The following is a 24,128-nucleotide window of genomic DNA, read 5'->3' as shown; positions in this document are numbered from 1 at the left end:
AGGAGAATCCCTTAAACCTGGGAGGCAGAGAGGTTGCAGTGAGCCAAGATCGCACCATTGCGCTCCAGCCTAGGTGACATGAGCAAAACTGTCTTAAAAAAAAAATTATTTCATTTCTCCATTTTACTGTCTAAGTCCATACAGTTCCCAAATTCAAACAGCAAGTGCTCAAATACCATATCTGGGCAGCGAAGAATATCACATTATCTAAATCTATTTAGATCCTGAATTTGGAAAGCAAGAGGCTGGATAATAAGGGATACCTATACACATGTAAGTGCTGATCAGAGCTTCTAATCAATGAGTTCATTGGTTTTTTGTTTTGTTTTTTAGTTTGTGTGAATACATAGTAGATGTATATATTTATGGAGTACATGAGATGTTTTAATACAGGCATGTAATGTGAATTAAGCACATTAGGAAGAACAGGGGTATCCCTGGTAGAATTTGGAGGAACAGGATAGAAAAAAAAAAGAAAAAGAAGAAAGAAAGAAAAAGAAAGAAAAAAGAACAAGGGTATCCAACCTGAGTTCATTGGCTTTATCAAAAAGATGTATCTACAATAAAAGCCAATAAAAACAACACTTTAGTAAAAGATAGAACGCTTATTAGGGTTTTGAAATAACAGCTCACAAAAAAAGACACTCTTTATAACCTCTGGGAACCCTCAGAAGAAACGATCTTCCATACTTCAAGAAGCTATTACACCTTCTTCCACAAGGTATACACCCAGAAAACACATCCTGCAGACACAAAAAGGGTGCCAGCACAGACATCAACCCAAAAAAAAGCCCTCATGTGAGAAAGAGGAGTTATTTTTTTATGGTTACCTCCACAAAACAGGACAACAGTCTATCCCCAAGGGCTCAGGGAAAGAGACATAACTCAAGCTTGAACACATTCCAATAGGTCCACAGGGAACAAACAGGTATCCTTGAGAGAGTATTAGAATAACAGACTACAAAGTCTTCTAAGAATAAACACAAAGGGATGTGAAATCCCATGCAATCTTCCCCTAAGCTATAGCAAGACACTCAGAATGAAGGACTCACGTAGTTGCTCTGTATATCACAGTGGGGCAAACAAGATAGCTGGGCCCAACTAGATAAATTTGATTTCACAAAACCCCTTTTTCCTCAATCAAATTAAGATCTACATGCTTGAGCCAGGTGCAGTGGCTCACATCTGTAATCCCAGCACTTTGGGAGGCTGAGGCAGGCGGATCACGAGGTCAGCAGTTTGAGACCGCCTGGCCAACGTGGTGAAACCCTGTCTCTACTAAATATACAAAAATTAGCCAGGCATAGTGGCAGGTGCCTGTAATCCCAGCTACTTGGGAGGCTGAGGCAGAAGAATCGCTGGAACCCAGGAGGCAGAGTTTGCAGTAAGCAGAGATGGCGTCACTGCACTACAGCCTGGGGAACAAGAACAAGACTCCATAATGATTTGTTAAAGAGAGCAAGAAAGAATGGTCTGCTGTCACCTGGACACAGTGGCTCATGCCTGTAATCCCAACACTTTGGGAAGCCAAAGTGGGCGGATCACGAGGTCAAGAGATCAAGACGATCCTGGCCAACATGGTAAACGCCATCTCTGCTAAAAATACAAAAATTTGCAGGGCATGGTAGCACACGCGTGTAGTCCCAGTTACTTGGGAGGCTGAGGCAGAAGAATCACTTGAACCCAAGAGCAGAGGTTGCAGTGAGCAGAGATTGCGTCACTGCACTCTAGCCTGGTGACAGAGTGAGACTCGGTCTCAAAAAAAAAAAAAAAAAAAAAGAATGGCCTGCCGTATAGTAACTACCAAGATCTACAAACCAGCAAGTGTTTCTGGCTATGGCTAAATGACGCTTGCATTCTACAAGGGACTCTGCATGTACAACCTCCTCTGAGACCAACAGTAGTCCCAAATGACTCTGAGAAACATCTATCAAATGTCTTGGTGGAAAGTACAGAGAAGAGGAACTCTAGAAGGGGCTGGTACCTTTGGGACCATAGATTTTGTGACCACTGATGCTCATGAGATCAATTTTCATGTCGTTGACATCAAGTGGGATTTTTCCAACAGCCTGGGCTGCATCAGTATGGAAATATACCTTTCTGGAACTGCAAATCCGCCCTGAGGAAACAACAGAGGGGAAGACCCACAGCACAGTGTTGGGAAGTCATATATCAGTATCCCACAATGCACTGTGAATTATCTCCACCAGTAGTAAATGACCTCTGTCAATATTAAACTTCTCCCCTCCCTCCACCTAACCCCTTATACTTCTTCTTTTCCTTACCTCCTCTCCCTTCTCCCTTCCTCCCTCTCTCTGTCTCCCCAGCTTCCTTTCTTTAGAATAAAAAAGATGAAGGGCAAAGCAGCAGGTCAAAATACTCCTGATATTATCATGCATACTATTTTTTTTTTTTTTTTTTTTTTTGTCGGAGTTTTTTTTTTTTTTTTTTTTTATTTTTTTTTTTTTTTTTTTTTGAGACGGAGTTTCGCTCTTGTTACCCAGGCTGGAGTGCAATGGCGCGATCTCGGCTCACCGCAACCTCCGCCTCCTGGGTTCAGGCAATTCTCCTGCCTCAGCCTCCTGAGTAACTGGGATTACAGGCACGCGCCACCATGCCCAGCTAATGTTTTGTATTTTTAGTAGAGACGGGGTTTCACCATGTTGACCAGGATGGTCTCGATCTCTTGACCTCGTGATCCACCCGCCTCGGCCTCCCAAAGTGCTGGGATTACAGGCTTGAGCCACCGCGCCCGGCTTTTTTTTTTTTTTAAGATGGGGTTTCACCATGATGGCCAGGCTGGTCTTGAACTCCTGACCTAAGGTGATACACCCACCTCAGCCTCCCAATCATGCATACTATTCTTAAAACTTACCACCTCATTTGCACCGGCTTTTCAAAATGTTAGATATTCTTCCAGATCCCTTTTGATTTAAAAAAACAAACAAAAAAAAACTAACGGATTTTTGTGCTAATGTGCCTAAGGAGATTACAGGGTGAGCTCTATCAGGGAATAATAAAGAGATGTTCTAAAAGGAAAAAGGGTAGAAGGCTGTTTTGTTTTGTGGTTGGTTTTGGCAGCAACTGCAATAAAATGAAAAACCATAAAAGATACTAGACCTGGCTGGGCACAGTGGCTCATGCCTGTAATCTCGGCACTTTAGGAGGCCAAGGCAGGTGGATCATCTGAGGTTAGGAGTTTGAGACCAGCCTGGCCAACATGGTAAAACCCCGTTTCTACTAAAAATACAAAAATTAGCTAGGCATGGCGGTACACACCTGTAGTCTCAGCTACTTGAGAGGTTGAGGTGGGAGGATTGTTTGAGCCCAAGAGGCAGGCGTTGCAGTGAGCTAAGATCATGCCACTGCACTCCAGCCTGGGTGACAGAGTGACACTCTGTCTCAATTTTTTTAAAAAAGGTACTAGACCTGAATTCAAATACTGGCTATGCCACTTACAATGTCCTTGAACAAAGTACTTAGGCTCTCTTTCCCTTGATTTCCTAACTTCACTCCATAGAGTATTACAGTGATCAGTCTACTCCCTCATACAGACCACCATGGTGGGCAGGGATCAGGGTTAACCCATGATACTCACCTATTTCTGCAATAGGCTGCTTCACTCCAATCTCATTGTTCACAGTCATGACTGAGACCAGACTAGTATCTGGCTGAATAGCAGCCTCTAGTTCCTAAGGATATGCAGGAGTAAGGTGACTAGATAGTGCAAACAAAGTCCTCCTAAATCAGAATATAGGCAAGCTTAGTCGCGAAAAGGAGCCTTATGCTACACAGCTATCTGAATAGTTAACTAAAAACAGTGACAACACAGAATGTTGGTAAGGATGCACAGACTCCGAATGATTCATACATTGTTGGTAGGAATGTAAATGTCACAGCCACTTTAGAAAAGAGTTTGACAGTTTCTGTTTCTCATCTAACTAAACATGAAATTACCATACAACCCAGTACATTTGAGCATTTATCCCAGAGAAATAAAAATTAAATTCACAAAACGTCCTACACAAATGTTTACAGTAACTTTATTCATAATAGCCAAAACCTAGAAACTACTCAGATGTCCTTCAACAGATGATTTTGGTATATCCATAACATGGACTACAACTTATCAATCAAAAGGCACGAATTACTGGCACATGCAGCAATGAATGAATTCCCAAAGACTTATGATTAGTGAAAAAAGCCAATCAAGGCCAGGTGTGGTGGCTCACGCCTGTAATCCCAGCACTTTGGGAGGCTGAGGTGGATGGATCACCTGAGGTCAGAAGTTCAAGACCAGGCTGGCTAACATGAGAAACCCTGTCTCTACTAAAAATACAAAAATTAGCTGGGCATCGTGGTGCATGCCGATAGTCCCAGCTACCTGGGAGCCTCAGGCAGGAGAAACGCTTGAACCGGGGAGGTGGAGGTTGCAGTGAGCTGAGATTGCACCAATGCAATCCAGCCTAGGCAACAGAGGGAGACTCCACCTCAAAAAAGAAAGAAAAAGAAGGGGGATATGGTGGCTCACGCCTGTAATCCCAGCACTTTGGGAGGCCCAGATGGGAGGATCACCTGAGGTCAGGAGTTCAAGACCAGCCTGGCCAGCATGGTGAAACCCCGCCTCTACTAAAAGTGCAAAAATTAGCTGGGCATGATGGTACGTACATGTAATCCTAGCTACTTGGGGAGAATCACTTGAACCTGGGAGGTAGAGGTTGCAGTGAGCTAAGATCGCACCACTGCACTCCAGCCTGGGTGATAGAGTGATATTCCATTTCGAAAAAGAAAAAAGCCAATCCTACAAGGTTACATACTGTATGATTCCATTTACAGGGCAGTATGAATAACAAAATAAAGAAACTGCCAGGTGTGGTGGCTCACACCTGTAATCCCAACACTTCCAGAGGCCAAGGTGGGCAGATCACTTGAGGTCAGGAGTTCGAGACCAGCCTGGCCAACATAGTGAAACCCCTTCTCTACTAAAAATATAAAAATTGGCCAGGCACAGTGGCTCATGCCTGTAATCCCAGCACTTGGGGAGGCCAAGGTGGGCAGATCATGAGGTCAAAAGTTTTAGACCAGCCTGGCCAACATGATGAAACTCCGTCTCTACTAAACATACAAAATAAGCCAGGTGTGTTGGTGCATGCCTGTAATCCCAGCTACTTGGGAGGCTAATGCAGGAGAATTGCTTGAACCCAGAGGGCGGAGGTTGCAGGGAGCAGAGATCACACCATTGCACTCCAGCCTAGGCAACAAGAGAGAAACTCCAACTAAAAAAAAAAAAAAAAAAAAAAAAGAAAAAAAAAAATAATAAAGAAAAAAAAAAAAAAAAAAAAAAAAAAAAAAAAAAAAAAAAAAAACCCACAAATGACAAAATAAAAAATACATAGCTTTCTTTTTTGAAGTGATGAAAATGTCCTGGAATATGACAGTGATGACTGTTGCAAACTCTGTGAATTGTATATTAAAAAAACGGTGAATTGTACAATTTCAAAAGATGAATTTTGTGGTACATGAATTATTATTTTTTCCATTAAACTGGAAGTTAAATGGTACATGAATTATATCACAGATTTCTAAGGGCTTAAAAAAAGCACCATGTAAAGAAATCTGAATGTCAGGCAAAATGAAGTTATGCCTCATGCCAAAGGAAATGAGAAATCTTTCAAGATTTCTGAGTAAAGTGAGAAAAGGTCAAATGAGTACTTTGGAAATAAAGTCTGATTAGGATGTGCAGAACACGCTGGAAGGCTGTAGCTAAAGGGCTAGTTCAGGCAACAGAGATTAAAGTCCAGAGGTAGGTAAGACAGGATACAATCCAGCGAAAGGACTGAGAAGAGGCCAAGCAAGGTGGCTCACATCTGTAATAGCAGTGCTTTGGGAGGCCAAGGTAGGAGGATCGCTTGAGTCCAAGAGTTCACCACCAGTCTGGAGAACATAATGAGATGCTGCCTCTACAAAAAAAATTTAGCCAGGCTAGGCATGGTGACTCATGCCTGTAATCCCAGCACTTTGGGGGGCCAAGGCCCCCCAAGTAAATCACTTGAGCTCAAGAGTTTGGGACCAGCGAGGCCAAAACGATAAAACCCCTTCTCTACTAAAAATACAAAAAAATTAGCTGGGTGTGGCAGCATATGCCTGTAGTCCTAGCTACTTGGGAAGCTAAGGTTGGAGGATGGTTTGAACCCAGGAGGCAGAGGTTTCAGTGAGCTGAGATTTTGCCACTGCATTCCAGCTTGGGTGACAGAGCAATACTCCATCACAACTCAAAAAACAAAAGAAAAACAAAAATTTAGCCAGGTGAGGTGAGCCCAGGAACCTGAGGCTGCAGTGAGCTATAACCATACCACTGCACTCTAGCCTGGATAACACAGCAAGACCCTGTCTCCAAAAAAAAGAAAGAAAAGAAAAGGAGACAGAGAGAAAGAGAGAAAGAGTAAGGGAGGAAGGGCGAAAGGGAAGAAGGGAGGAAAAGAAGCAGGGAGGAAGGAAGGGAGGGAGGGAAAAAGGAAGAAGGAAAGGAGGGAAGGAGGAAGGCAGGGCAGGAGTCAGAGAGGGGAAAGTATAAGTCCAGTGACATTATAAAAAAAAATGGCCATAAATATGAGTGTGACTGATTGATAACTGAATGTGAAAAAGATGAAAAAGGGAGGAAATAATGAATGATAACAATTTAGATTGATGGGGTCCATCTACAAATAGCATGTTAGGGTTTGTATAGGGATGCTGATATACAAAATCTGGTGGATAAGATTCAAGAAAATGATACCACTTCTTTAGCAGAATGAGAAGCATCAGTGCAGGGAAGGAGGAGGCCAGAGCTTTGCCATGGTGAATGTGAGACCCTGGCATCCTGCACATGTGGCCAGTGGCTCTCATAGAAACCAGAAAACACCAACAATGGTAAGAAACATGTCTTCCAGGCCGGGCACAGTGGCTCACGTCTGTAATTCCAGCACTTTGGGAGGCCAAGATAGGTGGATCATCTGAGATCAGAAGTTCGAGACCAGCCTGACCAACATGCTGAAAGCCCTTCTCTACTAAAAATACAAAAATTAGCTGGGCCTGATGGCATGCGCCTATAATCCCAGCTACTTGGGGGACTGAGGCAGGAGAATCGCTAGAACCCAGGAGGCGGAGGTTGCAGTGAATCTAGATCATGCGACTGCATTCCAGCTTGGGTGACAAAAGCGAAACTCTGCTTCAAAAAAAAAGAAAAAAAGAAAGAAAGAAACAAGTCCTCCAAAGGTTGCAGTGAGCTGAGATCAGACCACTGCACTCTAGCCTGGACAAGAGAGCAAGACTCCTAAAGAAAAGAAAAAAAAAAAAAAACGAAAGAAATAAGTCCTCCAGAGAAAAGGACAGTATACGCTCAAGGGGAACATGATATCTTTCTATGCCAGGCCTATTTCTCTAAACCCCACCCTAAATGTTAGATCTGGTCCTTCAAGCTCCAGTTAGAGGCCAAGAGAGAAATTTACAAGCTGAAGCCAGGCTCCTCCATTATTGCTCCTCATGCCAATAGCCACTCCTACCTTCAGGTCAATGATCCCACTCTTCTGCACTGGGAGGTAGGTGACCTGAAAGCCCTCAGCTTCCAGTGAACGGCAGGAGTCCAAGACACATTTGTGTTCTGTCTGGGTGGTGATCAAGTGCTTTTTGCGTGATCTGTAGAACCGGGCCACCCCCTAGAAATTGGTGGTGGGGGTAGATGGAAGGAGAACATACTCAGAGAGACAGCAATGACTTTGATCTCATTTGTAAAGGAAAAGTGGGCAAGAAAGATATACTCCAACACCAGTTATCTGATACCAGCTGAGTATCATATAATTCAATTCTGAGGCTAACTCCCCAGGCTTAGTGAAAACCCCATGAGTTAAGGGCTCAATCGCACAGGACTGCCCCTAGTTCAGATGCCAGGTGTAAGTCTCAGGTCTCTTGAGCTGCCCATACTTTGCCCAGCCAACTACAAATTCAGGGCTTCCTGAACGCCCCTCAAGTTCAATAATTCATTAGAATAACTAATATTTATACAAACCCATAGAATGTACAACACCAGTGAATCTTTATGTAAGCTATGAACTTTGGGTGATAATGATTTATCAATATCAGTTCATCAATTGGAACAAATGTATCACTTGATGCAGGATACTAATAATGGCAGAAGGCTGTGCATGCCTGAGGGCAGGGCATGTATGGGAAATTTCTGTACCTTCCTTTCAATTTTGCTGTGAACCTAAAACTGCTATAAAAAATAAAGTCTACTGAAATAATAATAGTATACAGATTAATGTAGGTATTTAAAAATCTGGAGAAATATACAGCAAATTAACAGTGATTATGTTTTTAGAGAGTTCTACTCTATATTACTGGAAGATTTGTGTTTCATTCATTGAACCAGTATTTAGCACCTATAATATGCCAAGTGATTTTCTTAAAAAAAAAAAAAAAAAAAAAAAAAACACAAAGTCTTGCTCTGTAGCCAGGCTGGAGTGAAGTTGCACTATCTTGGCTCATTGCAACAACCTCCATCTCTGGGGTTCAAGCAATTCTCCTGCATCAGACTCCTGAGTAGCTGGGACTACAAGTGCCCGCCACCATGCCCCGCTGATTTTTGTATTTTTAGTAGAGATGGTGTTTCACCATATCGGCCAGGCTGGTCTCGAACTCCTGACCTTGTGATCCGCCTGCCTCAGCCTCCCAAAGTGCTGGTATTACAGGCATGAGCCACTGCACCTGGCCACCAAGTGATTTTCCTTTTTTTTTTTTTTTTTTTTTTAGACGGAGTTTCACTCATGTTACCCAGGCTGGGGTGCAATGGCGCGATCTCGGCTCACCGCAACCTCCGCCTCCTGGGTTCAGGCAATTCTCCTGCCTCAGCCTCCTGAGTAGCTGGGATTACAGGCACGCGCCACCATGCCCAGCTAATTTTTTGTATTTTTAGTAGAGACGGGGTTTCACCATGTTGACCAGGATGGTCTCGATCTCCTGACCTCGTGATCCACCCGCCTCGGCCTCCCAAAGTACTGGGATTACAGGTGTGAGCCACCGCGCCCGGCACTTGTTACCATTTTATGTAGGCACTCTGTAAGCCCTTCCTTCATTTCCCTTTCCTCCAACCATTCTTTATCAGTTTTTACTATGGTTTTTCTAAATGGTGATTTTCCTTTTTTTTTTTTTTGAGATGGAGTTTCGCTCTTGTTACCCAGCCTGGAGTGCAATGGCGCAATCTTGGCTCACCACAACCTCCCCTTCCTGGGTTCAAGCAATTCTGCCTCAGCCTCCGGAGTCGCTGGGACTACAGGCGTGTGCCACCATGCCCAGCTAATTTTTTGTATTTTTAGTGGAGACGGGGTTTCACCACATTGACCAGGATGGTCTCGATCTCCTGACCTCGTGATCCACCCGCCTCGGCCTCCCAAAGTACTGGGATTACAGGTGTGAGCCACCGCGCCCGGCCTGACTTGTTTACTGTTATATGGCTGACACCTAGAAAATCACTTGGTGCGTCAAGTGCGGTGGCTCACACCTGTAATCCCAGCACTTTGGGAGGCCAAGGCGGGTGGATCATGAGGTCAAGAGATCGAGACCATCCTGGTCAATGTGGTGAAACTTCGTCTCTACTAAAAATACAAAAAATTGGCTGGGCATGGTGGCACGTGCCTGTAATCCCAGCTACTCAGGAGGCTGAGGCAGGAGAATTGCCTGAATCCAGGAGGCGGAGGTTGCGGTGAGCGGAGATTGCGCCATTGCACTCCAGCCTGGGTAACAAGAGCAAAACTCCGTCTAAAAAAAAAAAAAACAAACAAAAAACAGTAAACAAGTCATGAGTATGTGTTACTTTTAATATCAGAAGAAACAATAAAGGTACGTTTAAAAATTCCTGGATTTTCAACTATTACAAGAAAATAAAGAACCATTCATCTCAATTAAGAAAAAAAAAAAAAGGGTCCAGGTGTAGTGGCTCATGCCAGTAATCCCAGTACTTTGGGAGGCCAAGTTGGCTGAATCGCCTAAGGCCAAGAATTTGAGACCAACCTGGTGAACATGGGGAAACCCTGTCTCTACTAAAAATACAAAAATTAGGCAGGCACAATAGCAGGTGCCTGTAGTTCCAGCTACTCAGGAGGCTGAGGCAGGAGAATCACTTGAACCCAGGAGACGGAAATTGCAGTGAGCCAAGACTGTGCTATTGCACTCCAGCCTGGGCAACAGAGTGAGATTCCATCTCAAAAAAAAAAAAAAAAAAAAAGAAAGAAAGAAAAAGGGCTGGATGCAGTGGTGGCTCACCTATAATCCTACCACTTTGGGAGGCTAAAGCAGGAGGATCACTTGTGCTCAGGGTTTTGAGACCAGCCTGGGTAATGTAGTGAGACTTCATCTCTACTACAAAAAAAATAGCTGGGCATGGTGGTACACATTCGTAGTCCCAGCTACTCAGGAGGATCACCTGAGCCCAGGAGGTCAAGGCTGTGGTGAGCTGAGATCTGGCCACTGCACTTCAGCCTGGGTGACAGCAAGACCCTGTCTCAAAAAACAGGAAAATGAAAAAAAAAAAAGTGGGGGACCAGGAGCAGTGGTTCATGCTTGCAATCTCAGTACTTTGGGAGGCCAAGGCAAGCGGATCACTTAAGGTCAGGAGTTCAAGACCAGACTGGCCAACATGATGAAACCATGTCAATACTAAAAATACAAAAATTAGCTAGGAGTGGTGGTTGGCACCTGTAATCCCAGCAGCTAGGGAGGCTGAGACAGGAGAATCACCTGAACCTGGGATGTGGAGGTTGCAATGAGCAGAGATTGTGCCACTGCACGCCAGACTGGGTGACAGAGGGAGACTCCATTTCAAAAAAAAAAAAATTCATATGTATGTACAATTTTTTACATACCTATATACATACATATCTGAAACAATACTAAACAAAATTAGTTTACAATTAACAGGATAAGGGTGGATGCAGTGGCTCACACCTGTAATCCCAGCACTTTGGGAGGCCAAGGTGGGCAGATCACCTGAGGTCATGAGTTCGAGACCAGCCTGGCCAACATGAGGAAAGCCCGGCTCTACTAAAAATACAAAAATTAGCTGGGCATGGTGACAGGCACCTGTAATCTCAGCTACTTGGGAGACTGAGGCAGGAGAATCACTTGAATCCTGGAGGCAGAGGTTGCAGTGAGACAAGATTGCACCACTGCACTCCAGCCTGGGGGAGAGAGAGTGCAAGACTCCCTCCCAAAAAAAAAAAAGAAAAAAAAAAAGAATTAACACGATCAACTTTGTAGAGCAGGGTCAGGGATTAGGGGTCCTGGGGGAAGGAGAGGAAGATTTACACTTCATTTTATTTTATTAATTTTATTTTAATTAATTTATTTTTTGAGACAGTCTTGTTCTGTCACCCAGGCTGGAGTGCAGTGGCTCGATCTCAGCTCACTGCAACCTCTGCCTCCCAAGTTCAAGCAATTCTCTTGTCTCAGCCTCCCAAGTAGCTGAGACTACAGGTGTGCACCACCATGCCTGGCTAATTTTTTTGTATTTTTCAGTAGACACAGGGTTTCGCCATGTTTCCCAGGGTGGCCTCCAACTCCTGAGCTCAGACAACCTGCCTGCCTCGGGTTCCCAAAGTGCTAGGATTACAGGCATGACCAACTGCACTTGGCCTACATTTCATCTTAAATATTTCCATTGGTTTGGAAAAAACACACCGTATGTGACAGAATCATTTTTCAAAAATTAAAGTTGAAAGAAAGTACATCTCCCCCCAGAGCTTACAAAAGACTATTATGTTTAATAGCAGAATATAAAGCCAGGTACAGTGGCTCAAGCCTGTAATCCCAGAACTGTGGGAGGCAAAGGCAGGAGGATCACTTGAGCCCAGGAATTCAAGACCAGCCTGGGCAACATAGTGACACCCCATCTCTAAAAAATTAAAATAAAAAAATTAGCCAGGTGTCGTAGCACACGCCTGTAGGCCTACAGCTACCTTGCGAGGCTAAGATGAGGGGATCTCTTGAGGCCAGGAGTTCAAGGTTGCAGTGAGCTGTGAATGCACCACTGCACCTCAGCCTGGGTGACAGAGTGAGACCTTGTCTTTTGTGTGTGTGTGTGATGGAGTCTCACTCTGTCACCCAGGCTGGAGTGCAACTGTGTGATCTCGGCTTACCTCACTGCAACCTCCACCTCCCAGGTTCAAGCAATACTCCTGCCTCAGCCTCCCGAGTAGCTGGGATTACAGGCGCCTACCACCATGGCTGGCTAATTTTTGTATTTTTAGTAGAGACAGGTTTCGCCATGTAGGTTAGGCTGGTCTCAAACTCCTGACCTCAGGTGATGCACCCGCCTCGGCCTCCCAAAGTGCTTGGGATTACAGGTGTGAACCACTGGGCCCTCATGAGACTCTGCCTTATAAAAAATAGATAAATAAAACAAAGCAGAATATTAAGCCATATAGGCCAAAATTATAACTATGTAAAAACAGTCTGTTCACAAGGATAAGGAACACAAAAGAAAAACATTTATAATTGACTTATACTCTATTTTATCCCCAAAAATATTTACATCAGGAATGTAAAAATGGTTGGGGATGGTGAGGGTAGTTCAAAATGTTACAGTTGTTTATAAAAATTTAATTTAAATGGTATTTCACCACCCACCCATCTTATTTTATCTCAGTTACCCATGATGTAGATTTCTTTAATAACTTACAGATTATTTTACTAGATGCATTATGGTGATTAAAAGAAACACTATCACAGCTACTCTTAGTGATTCTGTAAGTATGGAATCTCTGGAGACTTCCAAAGCAAATATTTTCACAGTTTTGAAAATACTCTCCATTTCAGAAATCTGCACCTTTGGAGGGACCTTCACCCTGACTCTCTGGTCCCTGCAGTCCCGAGGAAGGATGCCTTCCTGCTAACATGATCAGGCAGAGTGCTGATGACTCTGGAGCTTATCCTAGGACTCCTACATTCAGGCCAAGGTCAAAGAAACCAATGCTAGCAGCACAGTTCAGAGTCAAAGATGAGAGTGAGTAGAGCCAGAGTTCAACCTACAGCAAGCCACAGTTTCTCCAAGCCTTGGCATTTACTCAAGTACTCCTGGCAACCAGGCCCAGTGAAATGTGATTATGTTCTATGAATCACCAACATGACTGTCAGGCCTCCATGTGCAAGCCTGGACCCAGAAAGTCTAAAGTTCTGCCTACCTCGGCTGATCACCCCTGATCGCCCTGTGGAGCTACGCCAAGCCCCCTAACCCCCAACCTTGTAAGTAAGATAACTACTCTTATCCCACCCGCCAATGTAACTGAACTTATAGTAATGTATACTCCTCGCCCCTACCCCTACCACTGTAACTGATCTTACTCTGTAACTTTCCACGGCCCACCCCAAACCTATAAAACCAACTCCTATCCCACTGCCCTTCGCTGATGCCCTTTTCAGCCTCAGCCCACCTGCACCCAGGTGAATAAACAGCCGTATTGCTCACACAAAGCCTGTTTGGGGGGGTCTCTTCATTCAAAGCACTGTTTTTAACAGTAACTACTAAAAGTAGCATTTTGCTTCCATTAGCACCAAAGATTTTTTATGTATGAAGTATAAAATGACTGATACCCATAACAGGTGACCATGTGAATACCTGCAGAGGGCACCACAAAGACAAGCACTTCAAAATGGAGACATCTAAAGAAACAGGAGGAACTTGCTGCAAACAAATCTGATCTGAAAGAAAAAGGAAGGCTGAGAGGAGGACAGCCCTAAAATCACACACATAACTCATTGTTACAAGATAAAAGAAAAGAGAAAAGGTTCAATCACCATTATCCACTATCTGAAGTAACTGCCAGACAAAAAAATACCCACTGCTTAATGGCCTGAGGGCCACCTCCTCTGCTATCCAACCACCTCACTCAACTCAAGGCCAATAGGAGTAAATACTTAAGAAAGAGTAGACTGTAAAGAGTTAAGGGAAGCAACAAATCAGAAATAGTGTAAGCCTTCTCTTCACAACAGGGTGGTGATGGGTGGCTAGGAAATACATATACGAATCCAAATGACGGAGGGACACTATCTCCCAGGTCAGAAATGCCCAGATATGCCCTCTGGTTCACTTCTCTTACCTTAATTGCTATGTTGTTGGATTCAGTAGCACCACTAGTAAAAATGATCTCTCGAGGATCCGCTCCAATCAGTGAGGCTACTTGCTGCAAGCCAAGAAACAGAGATATATAACGTCAGTACCCCAGCAGAAATAGAGGGCAGACATAGGTCAGATAGCCCTGGAGCAAGAAGAGCTCCACTGTATTCTACCAAATTGCCCTGGAAGAAGCTACTAGAATCAGATTCTAGTTATATCTCAGATCCAGTCTCTTTTTGAGCCGGGTGGAGTTTTCCCAAAGTTGGAAAGAAGTCTTCAAAGCGAAAATGGTACTGAAGTCTCTTAACAGTCTAATGATTGAGGGCAAAAACAGATTCAAAATGAGACCCCTTAATTTGTGTAGCCAGCTGCTCCAACACTGTGTGACCTTGGACAAGTAAATTAACCTCTCAAGCAGATCTTTCATTTCCTGATTTAAAAGGGGACATATTCAGACTGGGCATGGTGGCTCATGCCTATAATCCCAGCACTTTGGGAGGCTGAGGTGGGTGGCTCACCTGAGATTAGGAGTTCAAGAGCAGCCTGACCAACATGGAGAAACCCTATCTCTACTAAAAATACAAAATTAGCCAGGCATGGTGGCACATGCCTGTAATCCCAGCTACTTGGGAGACTGACAGAGGAGGCTTGCTTGAACCCAGGAAGCGCAGGTTGTGGTGAGCTGAGATGGTGCCATTGCATTCCAGTCTGGGCAACAAGAGCAAAATTCTGTCTCAAAAAATAATAAATAAATAAACAAACAAAAACATTAAGCAGGCATGGTGGTGTGTGCCTGTAATCCCAGCTACCTGGGAGGCTGAGGCATGAGGATCATTTGAACCCAGGAGGCTGAGGTTTCAGTGAGCCAAGATTGTGCTACTACACTCCAGCCTGGGCAACAAGAGTGAAAACTCCATTTCAAACAAACAAACAAAAATGAACTACTGAGCTCTTACTACTTATAGTACTTCTCACAACTGTTGTGTTAATAAACACTTTACCAGCATTGTTTTATTTAATTCACCTAATAACCCTACAGAGTAGAAACTATTGCAATCTCCATTTTAAAGGTGAGGAAAATAAAGCTTAGAGAAATTAGATGACTTGCCCAAGTCATTTTGCCAGGAAATATGGGAACTAATGAAATGCCTGCAGTCAGTCCAACTCCAAGGCTGCTCTCTGAATCTCTTCCAGAAAGAATCCAAAACCATTTCTACCTCCACACAGACCTACCAAGAAAGAAATGCCTTCCACAGGCCACTGCCCCTTTCTGACCTCAGAACCTCCTAGGCTCCCGTGTACTAACCTGGCGAGCACGTTCCATGGCTGCCTCACTCTCCCAGCCATATGCATGTGTCCGGGAGTGTGGGTTCCCATAGTAGTTGACTAGGTAAGGGAGCATGGCATCAAGCACCCGGGGGTCCTGAGCACAACAGAACAGATCAGTTTCCTTGAGCCCATCATCAATTCAGGTCCCACTCCACCCCTCAGACCTGCCCACCCTGCCTCAAGACACTCTCAACCCCTCAGGCACTGCCTAGAGGAGGCCTCAAACATTCTTTTGTTCCCACAAAAGCACTCACAAAATATCAACCTAATACACTCCCACTCAACCCATCCCAACTCGGATTGTTCTGCCATCCCCTCGGGTAGTCTACAAACACTGCCTGATTCTGACACCTGTTTCTGCTGGTGTTTCCATTCCTGCCAGGCAATGTGATCTATAAAGGTCTGGGACAGGACAGGGCCTAGGCAAACTTACCCCTTGTCACACATTGGTGAAAACTTGCATTAGTCTTTTAACCCATTTAATACTAGTCCAAGTTCACACAGTTACTAATGACAGTTCTGCTCATTCCAGAGCCCATGCTTTTAACGACTACTATAGAGCCTGTGCTGATGTTATTAGACCAAGGTCAACTGCTGGTGAGCAGTAAAGCCACTGCCAGTGGCCTCGAATTTAAGCCTTCCGACTCCTGGCTCGGTGTTTTTTCCAGCACACGTTCATGGCTCTCACTTCTCCAGCGATCCAGGCATTTCCTTGCGTGGTAACACCCATCATTTACTTCCTATAAGCAGCCTTGGGGAAGGCTCCATCCTTACCAAAGGAGTAGTAGCTTGTACATCCATATAGAGAGGTCGCAGCACTGGCCCCGCCTCTGGGACAGCAGCTGTATCTGCAGGAACAGCAGACTGAGGAGCAAGGTCTCTTACTGAAAAAAATGGAAAGGAGTGGCCAAGTAAGACCGAATGCAACTATGAAAGCATGGCATCCAAAGGGCAGAAGAAAAACTCTGGCTGGAGGTAAGTGTAAGGGATGCTGGGGTCGAATCTCAATGGAAAGAAAACAACACCAGAGACCTGAGACGCTCGCTGTAAAAGGAGGTAAAGAAGAGGGAGAGAGGCTTCCTGGAGGGGATGTTGGGGTGATATTCGAATGGTCTCGTAGGGAGTGAGGAGGGCTCTAAAGGGCAAAGCCATTTAGAAGGAACGGGGAGCCAGAATAGGTGCAGTCCCTTCCGAAGGTAAGGTCTGCATGGAAGCCCGGAGCAGCATCTGTAACTTGGCCAGGAGCGGTCTGAAGGACGCGCCTCCACGGCTCTGGGGCCCTGTCACGCAGGGTGCGAGGGGTGGTGCGCCGGGGTCAACCGTTCGGGGACCCTCCTGAGAAAGTCTGAGGGATGTGTCGTTTGAAAGAAAGTTTGAGAGAAAGGGTCAGAGGGTTTGGCAGTAGAGTGGATAGGAAGGCTCCGGAATATTCAGTTGCGTCGCCGCGCAGGGCGGGGGACAGGTTCGCGCCTCCAGGCAAGCAGGACCCAAGCGTACCGCGCAGGCGCAGCCCCCGAGTGGGCGCCGCAGCCTTCGGCCCTGTAGCCGCCGTCACCGCCACTGCCGCCCGCCTCCAAGCGGCCCGGAGCAGCATGATCCCGCTGGCAGAGCCCACCACCCGACGCGGCTGCAGTCCTGGGTCCCAGGCTCCCGGAAGTGCTGCTGCGCGCTCCGGAAACGATTCATCGGGCCGCTAGCGCCCTCCCCGTCGTTTTCCGTGACAGACGTAGAGCTAAGCGACCGAGGCCGCGAGCGAGGTGAGGTATGCGCCGGGCGACGCGCGTCCGGAACGGAGGAGGGTGGTGGAGTCAGGCTACGCGCTGAATTTCCTTCCCAGACTTTCCCTGAGCACTTGGGCCCACTTCCCAGCCTCCCGCCTCTGTCCCCGCCCGACTCTCGGGCTGGCGCCTGGGCCCACACTTTCCTATCCCCCTCACCCCGCAGATGCCGGTGGCCGTGGGTCCCTACGGACAGTCCCAGCCAAGCTGCTTCGACCGCGTCAAGATGGGCTTCGTGATGGGTTGCGCCGTGGGCATGGCGGCCGGGGCGCTCTTCGGCACCTTTTCCTGTCTCAGGTGAGAGGCGCGGGCGGTGATCTCTGGGCAGGGCAACCAGACCTTCCGGCCCTTCCCCATTCGGCCTGGAGCCTGAACGGAGAGGCTCCTTCTTTCCACTTCCCTCGCTGTCCCCTTGCTAAGCCAGGCTCTTTACAAAACTACCTTAAATTTGGAAGGTCAGGTTGTGGAAGTGTCAATTTGAGCTTTAGAGTCAAAATGTTTTCTCGCCCTTCTTTTACTGATTCGGTGACTTTAGGCAAGTTGGAGACTGGGTTTCCTCTAATGTAGAATGAAGACAGTAGCACCCACCTTAATGAGGTCTAAAAATTCGATCAGCACACTTTGCACAGCATCTGGCACATATTAAGTGCTCAGTAACTGGTTAGTACTGTTGCTGTCATTTTTATTTCCAATTGCGCATGGGAAAAACTTGTTGAGCAGTTTTACTATTCTGGATACAAGGACACAGAAATAAAGCAAATAAAATTTACACTCTGAAGGTCATTTTTACATTTAGAGGCTGTTATTGCCATATCTCCACATTGTAAATTGCCATTTATGAACATTTACTATATGTTAAACACTGTGCCAAATGCTGTAGCTTTCAAAACAATCCTGTAAATAATGTGGAGATGCTCATTTTACACTTGACATAACGTGTAAATTAAAGAGCTGACTCTTGAACCCCAACCTTACTCCACAATCATTAACACCAAAAAACTGTCTAAAAGACAAATGTCTTTATTGGGTCACATTTAACCTGCAGGCAAAACCAGTCCTAAAAGCTGGTTTCTCTATGTATTTTACACTGCATCTGCTGCCTCCCACAAACTGAAGGCAATTAATATTCCTGAAGAATGCCCTGGAGACCCAGTTGGATCTTTTTCCTTTTCATTACCAACCCCAGGTAGTAAGAGATAATATTTCGTAAGTGGAAAATGAGATGCAGGGATTGCTAAACTAGTATAAGCAAAATTGGAAAGGGGTAGTTAATACTCCTTCCGGTATTTTTATCAAATAGCCCCATCTTGGTTTTCTCCTCAGGATCGGAATGCGAGGTCGGGAGCTGATGGGCGGCATTGGGAAAACCATGATGCAGAGTGGCGGCACTTTTGGCACATTCATGGCCATCGGGATGGGTATCCGATGCTAACCATGGTTGCCCACTACATCCATCCTTTCCCATCAGTCCCAGCCCATGTACTAATAAAAGAAAGTCTTTGAGTAGTCTCAGTGTCCCTCTCTTAAAGGCATTTTATTCTCTCAGCCTATTATCCAGCTTTGTAATGACTAGGGTTAGGGTCTCTTTCATAAGGTCTGGCACTCTTAATCCCAAATTGGAAAACCTGGGAGTGTCTAGTACTTTCCATAGATACTCGTCAACTAATTACTCAGTAAACTCTGTGCTTGTTGATACAGTCACCATTTTGAAGGAGAAAAACTTTCAAAAAATGGACTTATAAGCCTAAATTTCCTCAAGGTCACACATTACATTATTTCCAAAGCATTATTCATCCTGAGTTTTTGTTTTTCCAAGACAGAGTCTTGCTCTGTCACCCAGGCTGGAGTGCAGTGGCACGACCTAGGCTCACTGCAACCTCCGCCTCCTGGGTTCAAGCAATTCTCCTTGTGTTAAGTCTCCAGAGAAGCTGCGATTAGTCATGTGCCACCATGCCCTGCTAATTTTTGTATTCTTAGTGAGACAAGGTTTCACCACGTTGGCCAGGTTGGTCTCCAACTCTTGACCTTGTGATCCACCTGCCTCAGCTTCCCAAAGTGCTGGGATTACAGGTATGAGGCATTGAGCCCAGCTCGATGGGCTATTAGAAATACCTATTAGCTTTATCAGATAAAGCAAAATATCCACTATGAAACAAATTAGAAACATTAACCACTTCTGTATCTTCTCAACTGGCTAAATTCCAAATGATTTTCTAACTAATCATCAATCTAAACTATATAGCTTACCCTCTGCAAACTAGTTTGGTAAGAAGCTTCTGTAGTGAGGCAGTTGTCCATCTCACCGGCCTAGGCCACACAGACCTTGTTGGAGTTACTAACCTGCACTGCCCATTAAGTATTTCTTAAACAGAACTTTCACATTGTTATACAGATAGAAGAAACTAGATGAACACTTTGGAACACTGACATGAAGGAGGAAATTAAGGACACTGTAAGATTAGCTACAGATTTTCGAACCAGTGGGATGCAGACTCAGGAACTGACCGCATGCACATTAACAGTTTCACTGAGAATGAGCTGTTTTCCATGTGCAACACTATTCAAGACACATTTACAATGCATATTTAACAAAATGGCTTAACCTCAAACTGGTTTCCCAAATTGATTTAGCTCCATATATAGTCCTCCAACCACATTTCCTCTGAATATAAGTTATCTACACAGCAAATTTCATTCCGTGGTAGTGGCTAAATTTTAGCCACCCAATTTTTAATACTAGATGAGAAACTACTAATGGCCATGTTTGCTGGCCCAGCTCCCTGGAAAGCAATGACATGACAAATTTGTTAGGAGGGCTTAGTAAAAGGGGAAAAAAATTATAACTTTGGGGGAAAAAAAAAGTATAGACAGAATATCGCTGCCCCAAAGAACATGCAGTCTGGTATCGAAAAATAAATTGAGGCTAGGTGCGGTGGTTCATGCCTGTAATTCCAGCACTTTGGGAGGCTGAGGTGGGCGTATCACCTAAGGTCAGCTTGAGACCAGCCATGCTAACAGAGCATAACATCGTCTCTACTAAAAATACAAAAATTAGCTGGGCACGGTGGTGTGCATCTGGGTCCTAGCTATTCATGAAGCTGAGCTGGGAGAATTGCTTGAATCTGGGAGGTGGAGCCAAGATCACACTACTGAAAGCCAACCTGAGCCAAAGAACAAGACTCCATTGCAAAAAGAAAAAGAAACTGAACCTTGAGAGTTTTCATTCAAATTAAATCACTAGAACAACAGGATAAATGTCAAACAAAATGATTGCTATGAAATTCTGATGCCCCCCAACCTCAACCTCTCCAAATAAAACTATCTGAATAAGCTTATAAAACTTGTGCTTCAATGCTAACAACCAAAAAGGTAAACAAATGAGGCAAGGAAATCAGTATTTGAAGGTAAATTTAGGAGCACCACTGCCTACTCAAGATTTGACCAAGATACAAAAAGTTGAAGAATTGAGTATAAATGGTGTTGCTTGCTTCCCAACTAGTATGAAAGCTCAAAATCGCTTACTACATTAATATATGGAGCTAAATCATTTTGGGAAACAGGTTGAAATTAAGCCATTTTGTTAAATATGTATTTTAAATGGTAAAGTTTTTCTTCGCAATTATACCCAGATAATGCAAGAGACCAAGAATGCCCAGGTTGGGCATGGCTATCTGTTTGCTTTTCCTTTTGGTAAACTCCTTAGTTTTGATAAATTATTCTAAAATACACAGGACTAGACTATAATGGCATAAAGGAAGTCATGGGGGCAACATGAGGACAAGTTTCCACAGACATGGCACATTTTTCCCCAAAGTGGCAAGTACTGAATCACAACTAAAAGAGGGTAATACTCTATTCTCAAATTTTGGTAACTTCAAAACATTTGAAAAATGAAGATTTCCTGTGGCCTTTTTAAGAGACTTTTATTTGAGTGGTTCTTACAAAGATTGTTGCAATATGAAAGTCATTTGTTTGATAGAAATATCAAGCTGTCTTGTCAAACACACTGAAGTAACCCAAAAATATATTTCAGAGCTCACAGAGCTTAAAAAGAGCAAAGATTATATGCAACCAGACAAAACCTATGTCTGCATTTCCTATTTTTCAGACTCCTTCGCTTACCAGACTCTCACTAAACATCTTCAGGAAATGCAGGGATCATTTTGTTTGGAATTTTAAGACACACCAGAACACATAGTATTTACAAAGAAACTTTTACAGATACATTAATTGAAAAGATACCATCAAGAAATATTATAATTTTGAAATCTCCCTTTCTTGCCAATTAATCAGAATGCAAGATGAGATGCTAACCAAGCAGCCCTTAAGCTGTCTTGTATTTCAATACACTAAATGTGTATTTCAGAAACCTGCACAACCATCAGCCAAATAGCAACATTAGTGAAGTGTGAATGTAATTGCTGTGTAAAAAGTTAGGCTTCTGAAACATTAAAAACATTACATCCCTGGTCTGCCTTTTTACAGAAAGCACATTTGTTCTCCTAGAGCTATTCCTATGGTTCATTAATTTTCTACATGAACATTTTAAAAGGCAGAACAAAAGAACTGTTTTGTATACAGTGGGATTTGCTATTTAGGGAGAATGAGCACACTGCATTCCTGTTAACATTTTTATTTTTTCAAGGTAACAGGATTTGTATACAAATGACAGTAGATCCTTGCCTCTTTATTTTTATCTAAATAAAAGATAACTCAAGATGAATTCTCAAGAAAGAAAAAAAGCTATATACATAAGAGACTTTATCTTCCTTCATCGTCTACTTGGAACCAGTAGTTGTGTTGCTGTCATAGAATCAGGAAACAGGTTGTGGTAAGTTGGAAGAGGTACATATGCTGCCGTTATCATTTTACCTGTTGAAAGAAACAGACATGTTCGGTTTATCATCTTCGTTTTAGAGCCTTAATAACAACTGAAAAAAATTAATTGAAACTCACCAGCAAACCACCTGCCATGCAATGCATTGACAGCAGCAATAGCTGCAGCAATTGACGGGCACTTCACATACACATTGCCCTAAAACACAGAAAAGCAAAAAAGGTAAAATGTTGCTGTATGCAAAATGGACCAAGATAAGTTTATTCAAGTGGATTGTAGAAACTTAGTACTCTATAACCACAAAATGGTTTATGATAATTGTTCCACTGGCTAGTAAGTATATACAGAATTTAACTGAAAAATGACTTATATTACCGAACTTGCCTGTTCTATCTTTTCTCTATAATTTGTATGCAGCCTAAGAATAAATAAAGATGCTAAGATTTCACATCAAGCTTTGAACAGTACTAGAAACTTCTCCGATACCCTGATCAAATTGTTACTGATTTTCTTTTATTTTGGAGGGTTTATTAGCCAAAGCTACTTGCAGGCACATACACAAAAAAACTACTATAATGGAACACAGTGACCAAACATGTTCTACATATGTGTCAAGATTAAGGTGAAGAGGAACAACCTATCATTTATAAAAAATATAAAAATACCTGAGCTGAATTTTTGTCAACATAAATATGAATAACTCCCCCATGTTTATTACATTCTTCAATCACATCATCCTTAATCTCTGTATCCCATCCAACTTCTTCTTCTCTGTAAGAAAGCATTAAGTAGTCTTAAATACTATTGAAACACACTGTATATATTTACAAATGTTATAAAAAAATTGAATATTCTATGAATTTTTATAAAATACTTAGGTTCCTATCCGAGTCACAGCACCAACACAAACAAACAACAAAAAACTTAGGCCGGGCATGGTGGCTCACGCCTGTAATCCCAGTACTTTGGGAGGCCGAGGTGGGCAGGAATTCGAGACCAGTCTGGCCAACATGGAGAAACCCTGTCTCTACTGAAAATACACAAATCAGCCAGGCATGGAGGTAGGTGCCTGTAATCCCAGCTATTGGTGAGGCTGAAGCAGGAGAAGCACAAAAGCCCGGGAGGCGGAGGTTGCAGTGAGCTGATATTGAACCACTGTACTCCAGCCTAGCTAGGTGATGACAGAGCAAGAATCCCTATAAAAAAATATTTATGTTAAAAGGTATAGGCCACTGGGGAAAATCAAAGGAAAATAAGATAGAAAACATTGTGCTCAACCTAGTTTATGACTCCGAGCTTGAAACTGACATTTAAAAAATTGGCCACACGCAGCAGCTCATGCCTGTAATCCCAGCACTTTGGGAGGCTAAGGCAGGCACATCACTTGAGGTCAAGAGTTCAAGACCAGCCTGGTCAACATGTCAAAACCCAATCTCTATTTAAAAAATACAAAAATTAGGCATTATGGCACACACATGTAATCCCAGCACTCTCAGGGGCTGAAGCAAGCAGATCGCTTAAAGCTCAGGAGTTTGAGACCAGCATGGCCAACATAGCAAAACATTGTCTCTACTAAAAACACAAAAATTAGTTGGGTGTGGTGGTGTGCACTTGGAATCCCATCTACTGAGAAGGCTGAGGCACAAGAATTGCTTGAACCTGGGAGATGGAGGTTGTAATGAGCTGAGATAGCACCAGTGGTGCCACTGCACTCCAGCCTGGAGTGAGACTGTCTCCAAAAAAAACCCCCACAATTAAATAGTGCTATCTTTCAAATGATACTTACAACAAAAGCCTGTCATCATTTCATCGATAAAGCTAAAATAAATTTGGTATTGAGAAAAGAAAAGAATCCAAGACATTTTGGATTAAACAGTCATATAATAGTCATTACGGACTTTCAAGACAAGTGTGGGCAATATGGTAAAACTCTGTCTTCATAAAAAAACAAAGAAATTAGCGCCTCTACTCCCAACTACTCAGGAGGCAGAGGTGGGAGGATCATCTGAGCCTGGGAGGTGGAGGCTGAGTGAGCCAAGAT

General features: G+C 43.8%; 3 protein-coding genes across 13 annotated transcripts in view; 1 reads left to right on the top strand and 2 right to left on the bottom strand.

Moving 5' to 3' along the window:
* Nucleotides 1-17,137, bottom strand: part of NFS1 (NFS1 cysteine desulfurase) — a 27,183-nt gene extending 10,046 nt beyond the window's left edge. For both annotated transcript variants that reach the window (XM_017513302.2, XM_037732966.1), the window contains exons 1-7: nt 16,970-17,137; nt 16,247-16,356; nt 15,450-15,566; nt 14,127-14,210; nt 7,542-7,694; nt 3,599-3,692; nt 1,985-2,119 (exon numbers count right to left, since the gene is read on the bottom strand). In XM_017513302.2, coding sequence (XP_017368791.1) covers nt 1,985-2,119; nt 3,599-3,692; nt 7,542-7,694; nt 14,127-14,210; nt 15,450-15,566; nt 16,247-16,356; nt 16,970-17,066 — 790 coding nt within the window. In that variant the 5' untranslated portion in view covers nt 17,067-17,137. The remainder of the gene's footprint in view (nt 1-1,984; nt 2,120-3,598; nt 3,693-7,541; nt 7,695-14,126; nt 14,211-15,449; nt 15,567-16,246; nt 16,357-16,969) is intronic.
* ROMO1 (reactive oxygen species modulator 1) lies at nt 17,098-18,757 on the top strand. Of its 2 annotated transcripts, none has more exons than XM_017513383.2 (3): nt 17,098-17,229; nt 17,417-17,547; nt 18,574-18,757. In XM_017513383.2, exons 2-3 carry the CDS (start codon nt 17,417-17,419, stop codon nt 18,680-18,682), a joined length of 240 nt encoding a protein of 79 aa, XP_017368872.1. In that variant the 5' UTR covers nt 17,098-17,229; the 3' UTR covers nt 18,683-18,757. The 2 variants fall into 2 exon arrangements, with proteins under 2 accessions (XP_017368872.1, XP_017368880.1); XM_017513391.2 differs by having other exon boundaries at nt 17,129-17,234.
* A 2,397-nt stretch (nt 18,758-21,154) lies between these two features.
* Nucleotides 21,155-24,128, bottom strand: part of RBM39 (RNA binding motif protein 39) — a 43,647-nt gene continuing 40,673 nt past the window's right edge. For 6 of the 9 annotated variants that reach the window (XM_037732960.1, XM_017513226.2, XM_017513267.2 and 3 more), the window contains 3 exons: nt 22,753-22,858; nt 22,207-22,285; nt 21,664-22,122 (listed from right to left, as the gene is read on the bottom strand). In XM_037732960.1, the coding sequence (XP_037588888.1) occupies nt 22,022-22,122; nt 22,207-22,285; nt 22,753-22,858 (286 nt within the window). In that variant the 3' untranslated portion in view covers nt 21,664-22,021. Of the gene's footprint in view, nt 22,123-22,206; nt 22,286-22,752; nt 22,859-24,128 lie in introns of all 9 variants that reach the window. The other 3 variants (XM_017513205.2, XM_017513213.2, XM_017513223.2) reach the window with 3 other exon arrangements.

The sequence above is a fragment of the Cebus imitator genome, unplaced genomic scaffold, assembly GCF_001604975.1.
Source record: "Cebus imitator isolate Cc_AM_T3 unplaced genomic scaffold, Cebus_imitator-1.0 Scaffold18, whole genome shotgun sequence".
Lineage (NCBI taxonomy): Eukaryota > Metazoa > Chordata > Mammalia > Primates > Cebidae > Cebus > Cebus imitator.
Note: the sequence above shows the minus strand (reverse complement) of the source record. Positions and strands in the feature narration are given on the sequence as shown.

Excerpts from the sequence above, each read along its gene's own strand:
- ROMO1 (XM_017513383.2), top strand. The coding sequence starts at position 17,417 with ATGCCGGTGGCCGTGGGTCCCTACGGACAGTCCCAGCCAAGCTGCTTC. Across the intron at positions 17,548-18,573 it reads GGCACCTTTTCCTGTCTCAG|GATCGGAATGCGAGGTCGGG; the intron begins GTGAGAGGCGCG and ends TTTTCTCCTCAG.